The following is a 19,793-nucleotide window of genomic DNA, read 5'->3' as shown; positions in this document are numbered from 1 at the left end:
TTGTCCCTGTCGTCTCCTCAATAGTTCTTCTACATATGGAACACACAGCAGTGCATTTTTTCCCGCTGCACGAGAAGTCTGTATAGAGAGTGTGCACGTGACGTCACGAGGTCACGTGATATTTGTTTATCTGCCATCTTGGACAGCATGGCTGCGCATAGAACTTAGACGAACCCATTCTAATTATCAAGTGTGTGGGAGTAGATCTTTCGAGAATGGTTATATCTTGTTCAGCATTTGGTTGTACCAATAGACAGGGCCAAAAGGAGGGCCTGTCATTTTATAGATTCCCCGCAGACGAGGAGAGACGCGCTAAATGGGTGTCCGCTGTGCGAAGAGAAAACTGGTAACCCAGTTCTACCAGCCGAATTTGTAGTGAACACTTCATATCAGGTAGGTGTAATCTTCTAATTCAATACTCCTAGTACATCTGTTAAGTTGATTTTCGGATTGAATGATAACTGCATACTTAGAAACTAGACAGAACAGTGTTTGTGGCCATCAGTCCGCTTGATCTCTAACGTTTAAAATGGCTATGCCTAGCCCTACTACCCTGGCCTAGTCTATGACAATGTTTTATCTTTTTGGCTCATATATGCCTTTGAAGGGCCAATCCATAGTAGGGATGGCGAAAACTAAAAAAAATCTTGACCAACCACCGAGCCTCATTAGCCGGTTAAAGTCGGTTAACCTATGAGTTTAATTTAAACTCATAGGTTAACCGATAAGTAAACCTCGGTTACTAAGTAATCGGTTACTAAGGAGTAAATTCTGTGTTAAAATTACTAAATAACCAAATGCTGTTACAGTCCATGAAACATAGGAAGTATGAGAAGAAAACAGTAAATCAGAAAGCTGCGCACATTTTCGCAGAAGCTGCACAAATGTGCACAGCTTTCTGATTTACTGTTTTCTTCTCATATCTGGAACTGAGTTTAGATTTCGAACATTCTTACGATAAAACGTCCTGCATAGTCTCTTTATGATAAACGTCTTAATGCCACTTACCCGTAAGGTTATCAAGTAGACATTCTTCTTCGGAACCTTCCAGAGGTATAGTTGGGATACCCATCCCGCAACAAAATATTTATAAGCTTCCAGGCTCTTGTAAGCTTTGAGGGCTTTGCCAGTGTAACACAATTCACGATTAACAAGAAAATTGTAAATGTCGTGGTAGGCCAGATCAGGCAAATCGCCGGCACCGCAGCTCCGAATTTCCCTGAACAAGGATTGTGGCAAGTTGTACGGATCTGCAATCCCCAACCTGGAACACTTTTCCACATAACGCTGCCTCACGTCACCTTCAAGATGCTGAACAAACTTAGACAAGTTATCGCGCGATGTAGATGGGGTATTTTCCGAATTTTCTTGGGGATTACTCCCTGGATCCATTACGCTCACGCAAGGTACACAATCCTGAAGCTGTCCAATATGGCGGAGTATACACGGACGGGTCACGTGACTGCACATCCTCTATAAGCAAAGCAGACAATCGTAGGGGCTTCTCTACAGGCATTTTAGCGCCATTAACGTTAGTTTGTTCCTGAACATGATGTATGAAAAGGTGAATGTGCGTTCTCTTGCATGAAATTAGTATAAAAATTAATGTACATATGAATATTTTATGACAAATTATTATGGCATGTTACAAAAAATAAAGAAAAAAATCCAAGTCCTCGTCTCCAATTTATAAGTCCAAATGCAGTTAATGTACGAGTCCAAGTCCGAGTCATCAGTGCTTCAGTGCTCAAGTCCAAGTCAAGTCACGAGTCCTTAAAATTAGGGCACGAGTCAGACTCGAGTACTACAAGCCTGGTTAATGTCTATCTGTATTTCTATCTTAAATATTTTAACAAGGCAGTATTTAGAGTTCATGTTGTTTATAACCATGTGCTTGATTGGCCATTGTTCTTTCTCAGTGGATATCTGGTCTGTGGGATGCATTATGGGTGAGCTTATCAAAGGGAAGGTCTTGTTTCCAGGAAATGACTGTATCCTTTATCTACCCAAGATTATGCATGTTTAAGTGTTGCCTTTAAAAAAGCTGCTTTCTCTCTTTAGAAAGACAGAAGATTGCAGTGTCATAGTCTAATGTATATTATATAATCTGATCACAGGAACAAAGTATTAAATTTTAAATATTAAATATTTTTAAAATAAATGTTTTAAATATATTCAGTAGTAAATATTTCATTTTGAGTGTAAGATAGGGAATTATGATGGCACATTAGGGCCATTGTATGTAGGGGGAAGGGGATACTATTCTGAGAAAAAAATCAAAATTTTCGAGATTAAAGTAAGAAATTTACGAAAAATAAAAACTCAGATATTGAGTTGATAGCTGCTATATGAGATTGTAAAGTCATAAATTTTACAGAAATTCTCTGAGATTAAAGTTGTAATTTTACAAGAAAACTTAGTCTTTTTTTGTTTTTGGCAGGGAACCATATCAGTTCCCTTTTAAGGTTGGATCAAACTCATCACACCACAGACATCACCACGTACCGGTACTCCTGATTTTAGCTGGCTATCGACCTAGCATAGGACCTGCGAGCTAGTCAATGCGTGTTACTTGTTAAGTGACTCATGACCTACCAATTTAATTAATTTCAACATAGTTAAACTTACCTGATGAAACCATGTCCCATACTGTTGTAAATTTTCACTAAGTGTCGCTGTTTACTGGTGGCATCTGTGTTGTTTTTCTCGTAAATTTGTGACTTTAATCTCAGAGGATATCTGAGTTTTTTCTCACAAATTTATGACTTTATAATCTCTGAGAACTTCCGAGTTCTTTCTTGTAAATTTACAACTTTAATCTCAGAAATTTTTTTTTTTTTTTTTAAGATATTTTTTTGGGCTTTTTGCACCTTTATTGGATAGGACAGTGTAGAGACAGGAAATGAGCGGGAGAGAGAGACGGGAAGGGATCGGGAAATGACCTCGGGCCGGAATCGAACCCGGGTCGCCCGCATTCATGGTATGGCGCCTTAACCACCTGAGCCACGACGCCCCCAAAATCTCAGAAATTTTAAGTTTTCCCTTGGAACATTATCCCCCTCCCCAGGTCCATAGGCTAATGGCCCTAATACGCCATCATAGGGAATCAAGCTGATTCATTAGTATAATTCATATCTATGAAATGTCATATATTGATTATTCTCACAAAATAGCAGTCAGATTCTATGGCAGTGGTACAGAGCTATATAAGACTTTTATGCCGTGATGATCTTTAATGCTGCTTCTTCAGATATAGATCAGCTGAAGAGAATCATGGAGGTGGTTGGTACCCCAACTCCTGACCTTCTGAAGAAGATCTCTTCAGAGCATGTGAGATTTACTGCATGTGTATGGGTGGATTGTAATTTGTAACATTTTTCTAGGTCCAAGTGTTGTACAAATGCTTTAGAAAAGTTAAGACCCAGAGGTTTGTTTAACTGGCTGTATGGAATCCAGTAGAATAACTGACTCTAATGTTTAATGGGTCGCATCCACATACTACAGTATATATGTAAATGGTAAGCCCATCAGCAGCTGATAGTGTGGATGTTTGATGCTTGAACTTTTATTGTCCAGGCCCAGAAATACATCCAGTCCCTTCCATATATGCCCCAGCAGGATTTGGGGAAGATTTTCAGAGGAGCCAATCCACAGGGTGAGACTTATGGCCCTTTTCCACTACTCTTTTTCAGCTCACTTCAGCTCACTTCAGCCCGACACGGCTCGCGTTTCGACTATCTAAAAACAGCATGACTCAGCTCGCTTCAGCCCTGCTTAGCCCCCAAAACTCGCACGGTTTTGGAGTGGGGCTGAAGCGAGCCAAACCGAGCTGAGTGAGGCTAGGGGCGTGAGCAGACACTCCCCTGTGCACTGATTGGTGAGGAGGAGTGTCCTCACACGCCCCGCGAGCACGCTGGGATCTGTAAACACCGTAAACCCGGAAGAAGGAGAATTATGAATTACGAGAATTTCTGAAGCCTTATGCGCCTCGCCTCATCTATACGCTCTTGCCAGTATCTGTTGGCGTTGTTGGTGACAACAAGCCACAGCACCAAGACCAGCAACACTAACGACTCCATGTCCTCCATGTTTATTGTTTACTCTCCGGGTCGTGAGACTACCGCTTAAAAGATCACTGATGTCACTGTTTGCGCCGCCTAACGACATCACCTGACGTCCACCCACTTTCGCTAACTCCACCCAATGTGTCCACCCACTTCCAGCCAGCACGGTTCAGCGCGGTTGTAGTCGAAATGCAACTCCAACAGCCCCGCTCAGCTCGACTCAGCCCGACTCAGCACGGCACGGCTCAGCCGCGTTGGTAGTGGAAAAGCGGCATTAGATGGATAAAAAAACAGTTGATGCCAAAGGTTTATTAACCAAGGTTGAAGATATTCAAAATCAATTTTTCACAACTCCACACATTTTATGTTATCAAACATTTCTTGTATTAAGTCAATGAGGGTATCTACTTTATTTCCATAAGAGGTCATTTCAAAAATAATCGCTAACATGAAAAATTATTTCAGCTTTTATTTACTATATCAGATTTTCCAGTTTACATACACTTTGTTAGTGTTTGGTGTCGTCGCTTTTTAATTGCTTGAACTTGAATCAAATGCTTGGGGTAGCCTTCTACAAGATTCTCACAAAACTTTGCTGGAATTTTTGCTTATTTTTCCTGACAGAACTGCTGTCACTAATTCAGGTTTGTGGGTCTCTTTGCTCAGACGTGCTTTTTCACTTCAGTCCACAAATTTTCTGTCAGATTCAGATCAGGTCTTTGAGATGGCCACTCCAGTTCATCCAGTTATATTACTGTGGCAGCGGGGGCATGGTCAAGCGCCGGTCTGTGACAGGAGGGCGGAGTCAGGGAAGGTAAGTGGCAGAGTCACTACACCTGAGAGCAATTAACCTGTTTGTGTGTCTTCCCAGTGACCGCGCCCTATATAAGGAGGGAGAGCAGACAGCAGAAGAGCCCAACCCTGAACGAGACACTCGTCGTGTGTGTGTGTCTGTTTGAGTAATTGTTAGACTGAAAAGTGTGACAATAAACGTTAAGTTGAACCTGATCTCTGTCCTGCCGTCCTCTGTGCTCCACCCACCAGTATTGAACTACTACAGTGGTGCCGAAACTCGGGTGATTGTGGAGTACAGCAGCCGATCAGCCCCATGGAGTCCTCCCCGTTCGCCAACCTGGTCCACGCCCTCGCCACGGCCCAGCAAAGCCAGCACCAGGCGCTCGTCACCCTCTGCAAGGAACAAGAACGGCGCTTCGAGGCCCTGGTGCTGGCCCAGCAAGAGGATCAGGAGGCGTTCCGGCACCTCCTCGCGTCGGCGGGGTCCACCAGCGCTCCCACCGCGGGCCCATCCCCCCTCACCGTAACCAAGATGGGTCCGCAGGACGACCCCGAGGCATTCATCACGCTCTTTGAACAAGTCGCAGAGGCCTCGGGGTGGCCGATGGAGCAGTGCGCGGTGCGCCTCCTCCCTCTGCTAACGGGAGAGGCACAGCTGACCGCGCTACAGCTCCCCGCCGACCTCCGGCTGGCCTACGTGGACCTCTGCCGGGCCGTCCTCCAGCGCATGGGGCGCACCCCGGAACAGCAGCGCCAGCGCTTCCGTGCCTTGCGCTTGGAGGAAGTCGGCTGGCCGTTCGCATTTGGCCAGCAACTCCGGGACGCCTGCTGGTGGTGGCTGAGGGCCAACAACCGCGACGCCGAGGAGATCGTCGATCAGGTGGTGCTGGAGCAGTTCGTCGCGCGCTTGCCAGCAGGAACCGCGGAGTGGGTCCAGTGCCACCGCCCGGCGTCGCTGGATCAGGCCATTGAGCTGGCGGAGGACCATTTGGCGGCTGTTCCGGCGGCAGGACAGCAGACAGCCTCTTCTCTTCTCTCCTCTTCTCTCTCTCTCTCTCTCTCTCTCCCCTCCTCCTGTGTCCCGTCCTCGCCCCATTCCCCCACTGCGGAGGCGGGGGCCGGCACCACCCCAGCTGGCCCGCCGCACCCACAGTGCCCTCCCGTGTCTCCCTTCTGTGTCTGTCTCTCCCCCCCTTCAGGTGAGTGAGCCCCAGAACACCGGTGCAGAGAGGAAGTCCGGGCCGGTTTGCTGGCGCTGCGGGGAACCGGGCCACCTCCAACAGCAGTGCACGGCAATGGAGGTGGGCGCGGTGGTTCGGATCCCTGACGTGCCGGAAGCCGCCCTCGATTGGGCCAGAGCGTATCGCATACCGGTGAGTATCCAAGGGGATACATATCAGGCGTTGGTGGATTCTGGTTGTAATCAGACCTCAATTCACCAAAGCCTGGTGCAAAACGAGGCATTGGGGGGAGCACAGGGGGTGAAGGTGTTGTGTGTGCACGGGGATGTTCACAGTTACCCTTTGGTGTCAGTCCACATTTTTTTCCAAGGGGAAAAATCTATAGTGAAGGCGGCAGTTAATCCTCGCCTTACCCACTCTTTAATTTTGGGGACCGATTGGCCAGGATTTCGGGATTTAATGACACACTTAGTAGAGAGTGGGTCCTGCCATTTAGCAGGGGGAGGTCCCGGTGTCGCTTTGGCGGGAGCAGCTGTCACAGAGCCGTCTACGTCATCTCCGCGGCAGAGTGAGGAGCCCCAGGCTCCTCCTCTCTCTCTCGGGGAATTCCTTGCGGATTTCCCGTTAGAACAATCGCGAGACGAGACTCTGCGACATGCGTTTGACCAAGTGAGAGTAATCGATGGTCAAACGCTCCCGCCGAACGCCACCCCGTCCTTCCCCTACTTTGCGATCATGAAGGATAGATTATACCGAGTGACGCAGGACACTCAGACGAAACAGCGAGTCACGCAGCTTTTAATTCCAAAGAGCCGCCGGGAATTGGTATTCCAGGCGGCTCACTTTAATCCCATGGCTAGACACCTAGGGCAGGATAAGACACTAGCCCGAATAATGGCCCGATTCTATTGGCCGGGGATTCACAGCGATGTCCGTAGGTGGTGTACGGTGTGCCACGAATGCCAGTTAGTAAATCCAGCGGCCATTCCAAAAGCGCCTTTGCGCCCTCTACCGTTAATCGAGACCCCGTTTGAAAGAATTGGGATGGATCTCGTCGGGCCATTAGATCGGTCAGCATGAGGGTACCGCTTTATATTAGTCCTGGTGGACTATGCAACGCGATACCCGGAAGCAGTGCCTCTGCGCAATATCTCAGCACGCAGTATTGCGGAGGCGCTCTTCCGCGTTATCTCCCGAGTTGGAATCCCGAAAGAGATTCTGACTGATCAAGGTACCACATTTATGTCACGGACACTGCGTGAACTGTATGGGTTATTGGGGATTAAGCCGATCCGCACCAGCGTGTATCACCCACAAATGGACGGGTTAGTGGAACGGTTCAATCGCACCCTCAAAAATATCATTAAAAAATTCGTAAGTGAGGACGCACGTAATTGGGATAAGTGGCTCGAGCCCTTGTTGTTCTCAGTGCGAGAGGTCCCCCAAGCCTCCACGGGGTTCTCCCCGTTTGAATTATTATATGGGCGTAAGCCACGCAGCATTCTAGACATGCTGCGGGAAAATTGGGAGGAGGGACCTTCACAAAGTAAGAACGAAATTCAATACGTTATGGACCTGCACGCAAAACTCCACATGCTCACCCACCTAACCCAGGAGAATTTGCGGCAGGCCCAAGAACGGCAAGCCCGCCTGTACAACAAGTGTACGTGCCGTAGGGAGTTCACACCGGGAGATAAAGTACTCGTACTGTTGCCCACGTCAAGCTCCAAATTGATTGCCAAGTGGCAAGGACCCTTTGAGGTCACACGGCAAGTCGGGGACGTCGACTATGAGGTGAGGCGAATGGACAGGGGTAGGGCGCTACAGATTTACCACCTCAATCTGCTTAAACTCTGGAATGAGGAGGTCTCCGTGGCGTTGGTGTTGGTGGTTCTGGAGAAGGCGGAGCTGGGGCCGGAGGTTCAAAAGGGGGCATTGGCATCACGTACCTCTCCGGTCCCCTGTGGAGACCACCTCTCCCCGACCCAACTCACGGAGGTCGCCCAGTTGCAGGCCGAGTTTTCGGATGTGTTCTCGCCCCTGCCCGGTCGCAGTAACCTCATAGAGCACCACATAGAGATGCCCCCGGGGGTGGTAGTGCGTAGCCGCCCTTACAGGCTACCCGAACACAAAAAAAAGGTGGTTCGGGAAGAACTTCAGACCATGCTCGAAATGGGCATCGTCGAGGAGTCCCACAGTGACTGGAGCAGCCCGGTGGTCTTGGTACCCAAGGCCGATGGGTCGGTCCGGTTCTGTGTGGACTATAGAAAAGTCAACGCGGTGTCTAAATTTGACGCATACCCAATGCCTCATATTGATGAGTTGCTCGATCAACTAGGCACGGCTCGCTTTTATTCGACACTGGATTTGACGAAGGGATATTGGCAGATCCCCTTGACTCCACTATCCCGAGAAAAAACGGCCTTTTCCACACCATTTGGCTTACACCAATTCGTCACACTTCCGTTTGGTCTGTTTGGGGTGCCCGCTACGTTTCAGCGGCTGATGGACAGGGTCCTCCGCCCCCACACCACCTATGCGGCCGCCTATCTTGATGACATCGTCATATATAGTAATGACTGGCCGAGGCACCTTGAACACCTAAGGGCCGTCCTTAGGTCGCTGAGGCGAGTGGGTCTCACAGCCAACCCAAAGAAGTGTGCGATTGGGTGGGTGGAAGTACGGTATCTGGGCTTCCACTTGGGCAACGGGCAGGTGCGTCCCCAAATTAACAAGACCGCAGCAATTGCGGCCTGCCCGAGGCCCAAGACCAAAAAGGGGGTGAGACAGTTCCTGGAGCTGGCGGGCTATTATCGTAGGTTTATACCCAATTATTCGGACGTCACCAGCCCGCTGACTGATCTCACTAAAAAGGGGGCACCAGATCCGATCCAGTGGACGGAGCAATGCCAGCGGGCTTTTTCGGAGGTAAAGGCCGCACTGTGTGGGGGGCCACTTCTACACTCCTCTGACTTTTCTCTCCCCTTTATGTTGCAGACCGATGCGTCAGACAGATGGCTGGGGGCGGTTTTGTCCCAGGAGGTGGAGGACCGCCCTGTCCTGTATATCAGCAGGAAGCTGTCGGTGTGTGAGGGGCGCTACAGCACCATAGAGAAAGAGTGTCTGGCCATCAAGTGGGCGGTCCTTGCCCTCCGGTACTACCTGCTGGGGCGCCCTTTCACCCTCTGTTCGGACCACACGCCCCTCCAGTGGCTCCACCGCATGAAAGATGCCAACGCGCAGATCACCCGTTGGTATCTGGCACTCCAACCCTTTAATTTCAAGGTGGTCCACAGGCCGGGGGCGCAGATGGTCGTGGCGGACTTCCTCTCCCGTCAAGGGGGGGGAGTCGGCTGCAGGCCGGACGGCCGCCCGGCCTGAGTCGGGCGGTGGGGGTATGTGGCAGCGGGGGCGTGGTCAAGCGCCGGTCTGTGACAGGAGGGCGGAGTCAGGGAAGGTAAGTGGCAGAGTCACTACACCTGAGAGAAATTAACCTGTTTGTGTGTCTTCCCAGTGACCGCGCCCTATATAAGGAGGGAGAGCAGAGAGCAGAAGAGCTCAACCCTGAACGAGACACTCGTCGTGTGTGTGTGTCTGTTTGAGTAATTGTTAGACTGAAAAGTGTGACAATAAACGCTAAGTTGAACCTGATCTCTGTCCTGCCGTCCTCTGTGCTCCACCCACCAGTATTGAACTACTACAATTACATTAATGGCATTTAGCAGACGATCTTATCCAGAGCAACATACAACATACCCAGAGCAGCCTGGGAAGCAGTTGGGGGTTAGGTGCCTTGCTCAAGGGCACTTCAGCCATTCCTGCTGGTCCAGGGAATTAAACCGGCGACCTTTTGGTCCCAAAGCTGCTTCTCTAACCATTAGGCTATAGCTTCCCTATTTTATTTGCCATTTTGTTACAACTTTGGAGATATGATTAGAATCACTGTCCTGCTGGAAGACCCAATTTAGGTGTTACTAGATTTCTATTTCTGGATAATTCTCTTTCCTCATGATGCATTCTACTTTCTGAAGTGCACCAGTCCCTTTCCCAGCAAAACAACCCCACAACATTATGCTGCCACCCCCATGCTTAACAGTTGGGATGGTATTCTTCAGACTAAAAGCCGCCCTCTTTATCCCCCATATATAGCACTGATCATTATTGCCAAACAGTAAATTTTTGTCCTCCAAAAGGCTGGTGATCACCTGCAAACTTCAGTCTGCCTTTTAATATTGATCATGGAGTAGGAGCTTCTTTCTTGTGCAGCAGCCTTTCAGGCCATAGTGATGGGGGTAGCTGCAGTGTCTGTGCAGTCCCAAGATTTTTATATTTGCATACAACTGTTTGTATAGATGCTCTTAGTACTTTCATGTTCTTGTTTGGAAATTATTCCTAAGGAGGAACCAGATGTGTCAAGGTCCACAATTTTTTTCTGAGCTCTTGACTGAGTTGTTTGGATTTTCCCATGGTATCAAGAGAAAAAAAGGCACTGGCTCCAACTAACTTAGGTCCTTAAATACAACCACAAATGTGGTCCCAATTCACTCGTAATGATGGGTTTGGCCAATCAGAAGCTTCTAAAATCTAAAACCAACTAGAATTCTGGAATTAAAGCTGAAATAAATCTCTCTCTAATCAACTGTTTTGAAATGATGTCTGATGTGAACAAAGTAGACATTCTAATCGACTCATTAAAAGAAATGCATGGTAACGTTTGGAAATGTGTGGAGTTGTAAAAAATTGAGTTTGAATATCTTTAGCCTGGGTGTATGTAAACTTTTGGCCTCAACATTACCAGCTTAACTTTATTCTTTCTTTCGGAAGACATTCTTAAATTACGTGAAAGGTCAGATGATGATGATGATGATGATGCATTTACCTTCTAACCAAATCCAAACACAACACTTATCATAGATAGTACGATCTACTGTATGTTACATCTATGCCTTCAGCTAATGGAGCATATATTTTTAGTCAGGCTGATCAATATATACCTCCTGTAATCTTATACCTAATTTTACTTCATGTGCTTCTTACCTTCATTTCTCCCTTTCTCTGTTTATCCCTGTATCTCTCAGCGGTAGATTTGTTGAAGAGAATGTTGGTATTAGACTGCGACAGGCGGATCTCTGCCAATGAAGCCCTGTCCCACCCTTATTTCTCTCAGTATCATGATCCGGAAGATGAGCCTGAGGCACCAGTATATGACCAAACCCCAGAGAGCAAGGACCGCACACTGGAGGAATGGAAGGGTCAGAGAAAAAGAGGCGCTGTTTTAAATATTGAATAAAGTTGCTTGACAGAATTTGACCTTGCGTAAACTTGCTCCAATGTATAAGTGGATATGTTTTAAAATTGAAAGCATAACTGATTTATTTTCATTTATCTTCCCTTCGTACTTTTTCTACAGAGCTGGTGTTTGAGGAAGTTAACAGTTTTAAAGCACCTGCCAACCAAACAGACAGCCTCCAGGCCGAGCAGTAAAAGTCACTGTTCAACATTCCAAACCCGAGTCAAACCAACTACCCAAGAAGGACAAGCACTGTTGATTTATCCATCATTCGACTCAAGACTGAAGATCTGAGGACCTGCCGGTTAGACAACTAGAAAATGAGAACAAAGCATTCCATAAGTGTAAAGGCTTGTGTGTGTGTGTGTGTGTGTGTGTGTGTGTGTGTGTGTGTATACCGATCAGCCATAACATTATGAGCACTGACAGGTAAAGTTAATAACATTGATTATCTCATTACATTGGCACCTGTCAAGGGGTGGGATATATTAGGCAGCAAGAGAACAGTCAGTTCTTGAAGTTGATGTGTTGGAAGCAGGAAAAATGGGCAAGTGTAAGGATCTGAGAGATTTGGGGCCAAACTGTGATGGCGAGATGGCAGCATTAACTTTTTCAGCAGTTTATGCTACAGTTGCTTTTCTGTGGGATTGGACCATATGGGCTAGTCTTCGTGCCCCATGCAAATCAATGAGCCTTTGACACCCATGACCCTGTCGCTGGTTCACCGGTTGTTCTTCCTTGGACCACTTTTGGTAGGTACTAACCACTGCATACCGGGAACACCCCACAAGATGTGCCATTTTGTTTGATGCTCAGACCCAGTCACCTCGCCATCACAGTTTGGCCCTTGTCAAAGTCACTCAGATCCTTACGCTTGCCCATTTTTCCTGCTTCCAACACATCAACTTCAAGAACTGACTGTTCTCTTGCTGCCTGATATATCCCACCCCTTAGCAGGTGCCATTGTAATGAGATTATCAATGTTATTCACTTTACCTGTCAGTGCTCATAATGTTATGAGTCTGATCGGTGTATATTATATACTTATGAATGCTGGAAAGTAATATGTCTCTACTTTCTAGGATACATTATAGACTTTTACATGCACAACCAATATATTATTATAGGGAGCATGTTGTGTTTTTATTGTACTTTTTTACTGTATGAGGATGATACAAGAAATGTGTAGCAAAATACAGATGTCAATCAAACCAAGGCGAAGCGGACAAGGTCAGCCTGAATTCGACATGTTTACAGAGAAGGGTTGAGTGAAATGCACTAACATTGGGCAAACAACACAACAGTGTTTGATTCACTAGATGAAAAGTGAATCAAATCTATAAAAGAAGCATTACATTTTTCCTCATTTAATAATAATAATAATAATAATAATAATAATAATAATAATAATAATTTTATGTACAGTGGTGCTTGCAAGTTTGTGAACCCTTGAGAATTTTCTACAACCCTGATTCCAAAAAAGTTGGGACAAAGTACAAATTGTAAATAAAAACGGAATGCAATGATGTGGAAGTTTCAAAATTCCATATTTTATTCAGAATAGAACATGGATGACATATCAAATGTTCAAACTGAGAAAATGTATCATTTAAAGAGAAAAATTAGGTGATTTTAAATTTCATGACAACAACACATCTCAAAAAAGTTGAGACATCCCCTTTTCTCTTTACAACAGTCTGTAAACGTCTGGGGACTGAGGAGACAAGTTGCTCAAGTTTAGGGATAGGAATGTTAACCCATTCTTGTCTAATGTAGGATTCTAGTTGCTCAACTGTCTTAGGTCTTTTTTATCGTATCTTCCGTTTTATGATGCACCAAATGTTTTCTATGGGTGAAAGATCTGGACTGCAGGCTGGCCAGTTCAGTACCCGGACCCTTCTTCTACGCAGCCATGATGCTGTAATTGATGCAGTATGTGGTTTGGCATTGTCATGTTGGAAAATGCAAGGTCTTCCCTGAAAGAGACGTCGTCTGGATGGGAGCATATGTTGCTCTAGAACCTGGATATACCTTTCAGCATTGATGGTGTATTTCCAGATGTGTAAGCTGCCCATGCCACACGCACTAATGCAACCCCATACCATCAGAGATGCAGGCTTCTGAACTGAGCGCTGATAACAACTTGGGTCGTCCTTCTCCTCTTTAGTCCGAATGACACGGCGTCCCTGATTTCCATAAAGAACTTCAAATTTTGATTCGTCTGACCACAGAACAGTTTTCCACTTTGCCACAGTCCATTTTAAATGAGCCTTGGCCCAGAGAAGACATCTGCGCTTCTGGATCATGTTTAGATACGGCTTCTTCTTTGAACTATAGAGTTTTAGCTGGCAACGGCGGATGGCACGGTGAATTGTGTTGACAGATAATGTTCTCTGGAAATATTCCTGAGCCCATTTTGTGATTTCCAATACAGAAGCATGCCTGTATGTGATGCAGTGCCGTCTAAGGGCCCGAAGATCACGGGCACCCAGTATGGTTTTCCGGCGTTGACCCTTATGCACAGAGATTCTTCCAGATTCTCTGAATCTTTTGATGATATTATGCACTGTAGATGATGATATGTTCAAACTCTTTGCAATTTTACACTGTCGAACTCCTTTTTGATATTGCTCCACTATTTGTCGATGCAGAATTAGGGGGATTGGTGATCCTCTTCCCATCTTTACTTCTGAGAGCCGCTGCCACTCCAAGATGCTCTTTTTATACCCAGTCATGTTAATGACCTATTGCCAGTTGACCTAATGAGTTGCAATTTGGTCCTCCAGCTGCTCCTTTTTTGTACCTTTAACTTTTCCAGCCTCTTATTGCCCCTGTCCCAACTTTTTTGAGATGTGTTGCTGTCATGAAACTTCAAATGAGCCAGTATTTGGCATGAAATTTCAAAATGTCTCACTTTCGACATTTGATATTTTGTCTATGTTCTATTGTGAATACAATGTCAGTTTTTGAGATTTGTAAATTATTGCATTCCGTTTTTATTTACAATGTGTACTTTGTCCCAACTTTTTTGGAATCAGGGTTGTATATTTCTGCATAAATATAACCTAAAACATCATCAGATTTTCACACAAGTCCTAAAAGTAGATAAAGAGAACCCAGTTAAACAAATGAGACAAAAATCTTATACTTGGTCATTTATTTATTGAGGAAAATGATCCAATGTTACATATCTGTGAGTGGCAAAAGTATGTGAACCTCTAGGATTAGCAGTTAATTTGAAGGTGAAATTAAAGTCAGGTGTTTTCAATCAGTTGGGATGACAATCAGATGTGAGTGGACACCCTGTTTTATTTAAAGAACAGGGATCTATCAAAGTCTGATCTTCACTTAATATACGAGGACCTCAGAAATAGCTTTGTTGATGCTCATCAGGCTGGAAAAATTACAAAACCATCTCTAAAGAGTTTGAACTCCACCAATCCACAGTCAAACAGATTGTTTACAAATGGAGGAAATTCAAGACCATTGTTACCCTCCCCAGGAGTGGTCGACCAACAAAGATTGCTCCAAGAGCAAGGCGTGTAATAGTCGGCGAGGTCACAATGGACCCCAGGGTAACTTCTAAGCAACTGAAGGCCTCTCTCACATTGGCTAATGTTAATGTTCATGAGTCCACCATCAGGAGAACACTGAACAACAGTGGTGTGCATGGCAGGGTTGCAAGGAGAAAGCCACTACTCTCCAAAAAGAACATTGCTGCTTGTCTGCAGTTTGCTAAAGATCACGTGGACAAGCCAGAAGACTATTGGAAAAATGTTTTGTGGATGGATGAGACCAAAATAGAATGTTTTGGTTTAAATGAGAAGCGTTACGTTTGGAGAAAGGAAAACACTGCATTCCAGAATAAGAACTTTATCCTGTCTGTGAAACATGGTGGTGGTAGTATCATGGTTTGGGCCTGTTTCGCTGCATCTGGGCCAGGACGGCTTGCCATCATTGATGGAACAATGAATTCTGAATTATACCAGCGAATTCTAAAGGAAAATGTCAGAACATCTGTTCATGAACTGAGTTCATGAGAAGGTGGGTCATGCTGCAAAACAATGACCCTAAGCACACAAGTCGTTCTACCAAAAAATGATTAAAGAAGAATAAAGTTAATGTTTTGGAATGGCCAAGTCAAAGTCCTGACCTTAATCCAATCGAAATGTTGCGGAATGACCTGATGTGAGCAGTTCATATGAGGAAACCCACCTGCATCCCAGAGTTGAAGCTATTCTGTACGGAGGAATGGGCTAAAATTCCTCCAAGCTGGTGTGCAGGACTGATCAACAGTTACTGGAAACGTTAGTTGCAGTTATTGCTGCACAAGGGGGTCACACCAGATACTGAAAGCAAAGGTTCACATACTTTTGCCACTCACAGATATGTAATATTGGATCATTTTCCTCAATAAATAAATGACCAAGTATAATATTTTTGTCTCGTTTGTTTAACTGGGTTCTCTTTATCTACTTTTAGGACTTGTGTGAAAATCTGATGATGTTTAAGGTCATATTTATGCAGAAATATAGAAAATTCTAAAGGGTTCACAAACTTTCAAGCACCACTGTAATAAAATACTTAGATGGAGGATGAACTTTTGGCATTTTGAAGTAGTGTTGTAGACAAGACCACCTAAACCGAGACCAAGTCATGACCAAGACCAAAGCATATTGAGACCAAGACAAGGCCAGAACTTTGAGGGGTTGAGATCAAACCAGGACCAAGGCAAGGTGATACCGAGTCAAGACCAGGACCAGAACAGTGTGTGTGAAGGGGGAGGTGAGGGGTGACAGTTGTTAACAGGAAGAAAATTTTCAAATTAGCAATGAATCACGCTATTGGTTACATTTAAAGCAGGAAGTTTTACATCAAATAACAGTAACGATGTTAACAAATAAATCAGAAAATGCATAAGCAGTTTAGTGAAATCCCTACAGTTGTGGTCTTGATCAGTCTTGAAATAAAATCCAGAGTCTTCTATGTCTGAGACCGAGAAAAGACAGAGTAAAAATGTGGTCGATTCCAAGACATGACCGAGACTTTCAAAAAGTGGTCTTGAGACCGGTCTCAAATACTACAACACAATTATGAAGTAACGAGCATGGTTCAAATTATGAAAACAGCAGAGTTAGTATTGGTTTGTTTTGCCAAAGACAAAAGGAAACCAAAATACGTATAGATTGGTAACAAATTAAAAGAAAACCTGGTGACTGTTATGCTGTGAAGGTATTTTGCTGGCATGTGGCATTTGTGTTCATTTGTCCTTTTGGAGAGAAGACTCATGGGAAAGCATTACAAAGTTCCTCTGACTGATCGCTTTTATCATATGAAGAAACATTTCTCTTCCAGGATCACAGTGCTCCCATCCACAAGGCACTAAATCTCACTGAATGATTTGATGAGTGTGAAAATGATGTAAGTCATGTGTAATGATCTTAACCGTAACCAGATCTCAACCTAACTGAATGTCTATGAGAGATTTTTGACAAATGTGTTTGATCGTGTTCTTTACCACCGTTATCAGAACACCATCTATAGGAATACAGTAGCTTTCAGAGGACCAACATGCCACATCTCCAGTACAGTACCAGAGACTTGTAGAATTGGGTTTTCTTTCAGTTTATTTGACCTGTAGATAGTGTATTACCTTATTTCCATTCTTTTGTTAACCTTCATTTATAATCTATATTATATGTATGCATACACATACATACTGTATACTATGGTGAAGGACAAAAGTTTGCATTTCCTTAATTTGTAATGAAACCAACAACATTCAAAAAGTGAATGTTAAGATGTTACTAGTTAACAAAATTATATTTCTGAATGTGCTCTAAACATGGATGTTATTCCATATACAGTACCTCTAAAGCCTTCTTCAGGTCTCCTGTTGTTTACTTTGACTCTTAAGTATTGTGTCTTTCTGTTTGTCGTTCTTACATTTCTCAGTAATGGTTTTAACTGCTGGTGATGGTTACGCTAACACACTGATGTCTAATTTTACCTCTGTAAAAAGCAATCTTTTATTTTCGGTCTTGTGAAAGCACCTTTCTTGATGTCACTGACTCGACTGCTTACATCACACAGCTTACACATAAGTGTGTTTGAAATGTGCATGCTTCGCATAAGACTTGTCGAAAGTAAACATGTGGTTTAACTCTTTAGACACCATAATGAGGCACTTTTAAATAAATTAACTATTGAAACAGGGATACGATAGGATTACTGTAACATGCAGCATGTCTAAATATCTCACTATTCAAGATCTTCTGTATATCATTTCAAACAATTGATCCTAATACTGTTTAAGCATCTTAAATACCTCAGTTGCTTTTGTGAGTGTGTGAATATGAATTGTCTGACTTGAAAGTGGAACATGTACTGTATCATGTTGACGTGTGTTGTTTTTAATAGCTGTTCTTCCACAGACTGAATGAACTGGTGCTTGATTGACTATAGTGAGTCCCTCAGTTTGTTTATTGCCTTACGGAATATCAACGTGTTTTCAACACTTCACTCACACACCAGTTATTAGGCAAATAAGATATCTACAGTTGGTTTGCATTTGCACTGCACTGGTTTAAGCTACAGTTTTAATCTGAATTCTTTAGACCTCAAATGTTTTTGCAAAATAAATGAATAAACTTCATCAAGCCCCTCAGTACAGACTTATTTCATGAGCATAATCCAGCTATCCAAATAATGCAATGGAATAATATTTGGACTGTTTCTTGGAACCATCAAGGTTTTTATTCCTGAACTTTCCACTCACCGGACACTTAAAAAAATTTACATGAAATTCAAGTTGAAATGATTTATGGGTTCAATTCAAGTGAACAGTCAGACAATCTAAAACTACAGAAACACAATATTTAAATAATATTGGCTGGCTTCTTTTGGTGGTATATCAGATATATTCCATTCAGCTAGCATGATATTGAATGAGTCGAAGACAAATTCAATATCATGCTAGCTGAATGGAATATGGCTGATAAAGCACAAAAAAAGCCAGCCAATATTATTATTATTTTACATACACATTCGTGTCCTCTTTCAAAATTCTCTCAAAATCTTCCATATTTAATGAAGCAAACCTGGCAGCCATGTTTGTTTACAAATTGTCACAGTTGCTCGTTAGCATGGAAGTTTTACATGTAATACGTATCTTATGGCATTTCCAATTCATTTGACAAAGAACAAGGAAATGCTTGTGTGCATGGGCAGCAGAAAACTTTCTCATTGGATATTTACATCAGCTCTGACGTGTGACGTCATGTTGTCTTGACAACCATGCAATATCATAAAACCATACTCAACGCTCATTCTCCACTGGGTAGAGTGACATAATACATGTAGGATAGACTTAGACAAAACTTTATTTATCCCCGAAGGGCAATTAGAAGAGATATGATAAGAGATATGATAACAATATTGCATGCTATCAAGCCAAAGGAATGAATGAAACCCACTAGAAGGGAACAGAATACATGTTTTTATTCCATCGAAAAAGTGTCCTGTATGTATAATAATAATAATAACACAACTCTGGCAGTGTTGACTCATGATGTCCATCAGGTGGAACAAGATTATGAATGCTTCACCATCAATACTTCATTAAAACATTAAACATCAGATTAATGCTTTCTTAAAACTATTAGCACAATAATGAAAAATACATGCAGTTTTTTAAATGATTATAAAAGTGCAGTTATAAAAAAAAATAGGATTTCACAGACCAACTCCTAAACGATTGTCAGTGTTTATATTCTCCATTCATTAAGAGCAGTGTTTACTTTAAATGTATCTGAATTATAGCACACGATGTAGCCATTTGTGAATTATGTTTTATTTTTCATTAGTGAAGTTAATTTTAAAAACTAGATTTAGTAACTATACTTTTCAGTATAGCTGTGTTACTATAGCACTAGTATTTCTTTAGTGTTTTTACATTTCAATATAATTTTACAAGGCTGTGGACTTGAGTCTGAACTCAAGATGTTTTTTCTATTGTCTTGGACTTGTCTGGATTTTGGCCTTTGTTCTCATCAAATATTCTAACTGGTATCAACTGAGTCCAGCTGCCCTTTAAAATATGTGTTATTGTTTTTTTTCTCAAGTAACTCTTCCTTCAAAACAAAATAACTGATGAAGTGAGCTTGTTCAGAAATAAGTGGTCTCAAAGAGGCTTTTTTTCTGTCTCTGTCTTGACTCTCTCATTTGGACTCGGTCTTGACTTGGATTCAAACCTCATTGGACTTGGTCTTGACTTGGACTCACACCTCTTTGGACTCGGTCTGGACTTGGACTCAAACCTCTTTGGACTTGGTCCTGACTTGGTCTCAAACCTCTTCAGACTTGGTTTTGACTTGGACTTGATTCTCTTTAGACTCTGTCTTGACTTAAACTCAAACTTCTTTGGACTCAGTCTTGACTTGGACTCTGTCTTGACTTGGATTT

At 43.6% G+C, this 19,793-nt stretch overlaps 1 protein-coding gene across 1 annotated transcript in view; it reads left to right on the top strand.

Annotated features, from left to right (window-relative positions):
• The window catches only part of mapk11 (mitogen-activated protein kinase 11), a 36,793-nt gene extending 25,269 nt beyond the window's left edge, over nucleotides 1-11,524 (top strand). Inside the window, exons 8-12 of the mRNA XM_060902909.1 lie at nucleotides 1,920-1,991; nucleotides 3,251-3,330; nucleotides 3,577-3,655; nucleotides 11,119-11,292; nucleotides 11,451-11,524. Of these exons, the coding sequence (XP_060758892.1) occupies nucleotides 1,920-1,991; nucleotides 3,251-3,330; nucleotides 3,577-3,655; nucleotides 11,119-11,292; nucleotides 11,451-11,524 (479 nt within the window). The remainder of the gene's footprint in view (nucleotides 1-1,919; nucleotides 1,992-3,250; nucleotides 3,331-3,576; nucleotides 3,656-11,118; nucleotides 11,293-11,450) is intronic.
• The last annotated feature ends 8,269 nt before the right edge of the window (nucleotides 11,525-19,793 follow it).

Source organism: Neoarius graeffei, chromosome 21, assembly GCF_027579695.1.
Source record: "Neoarius graeffei isolate fNeoGra1 chromosome 21, fNeoGra1.pri, whole genome shotgun sequence".
In the NCBI taxonomy this organism is placed as follows: Eukaryota; Metazoa; Chordata; class Actinopteri; order Siluriformes; family Ariidae; genus Neoarius; species Neoarius graeffei.
The sequence above is the reverse complement of the archived record's forward strand: the minus strand, read 5'-3'. Positions and strand labels throughout refer to the sequence as shown.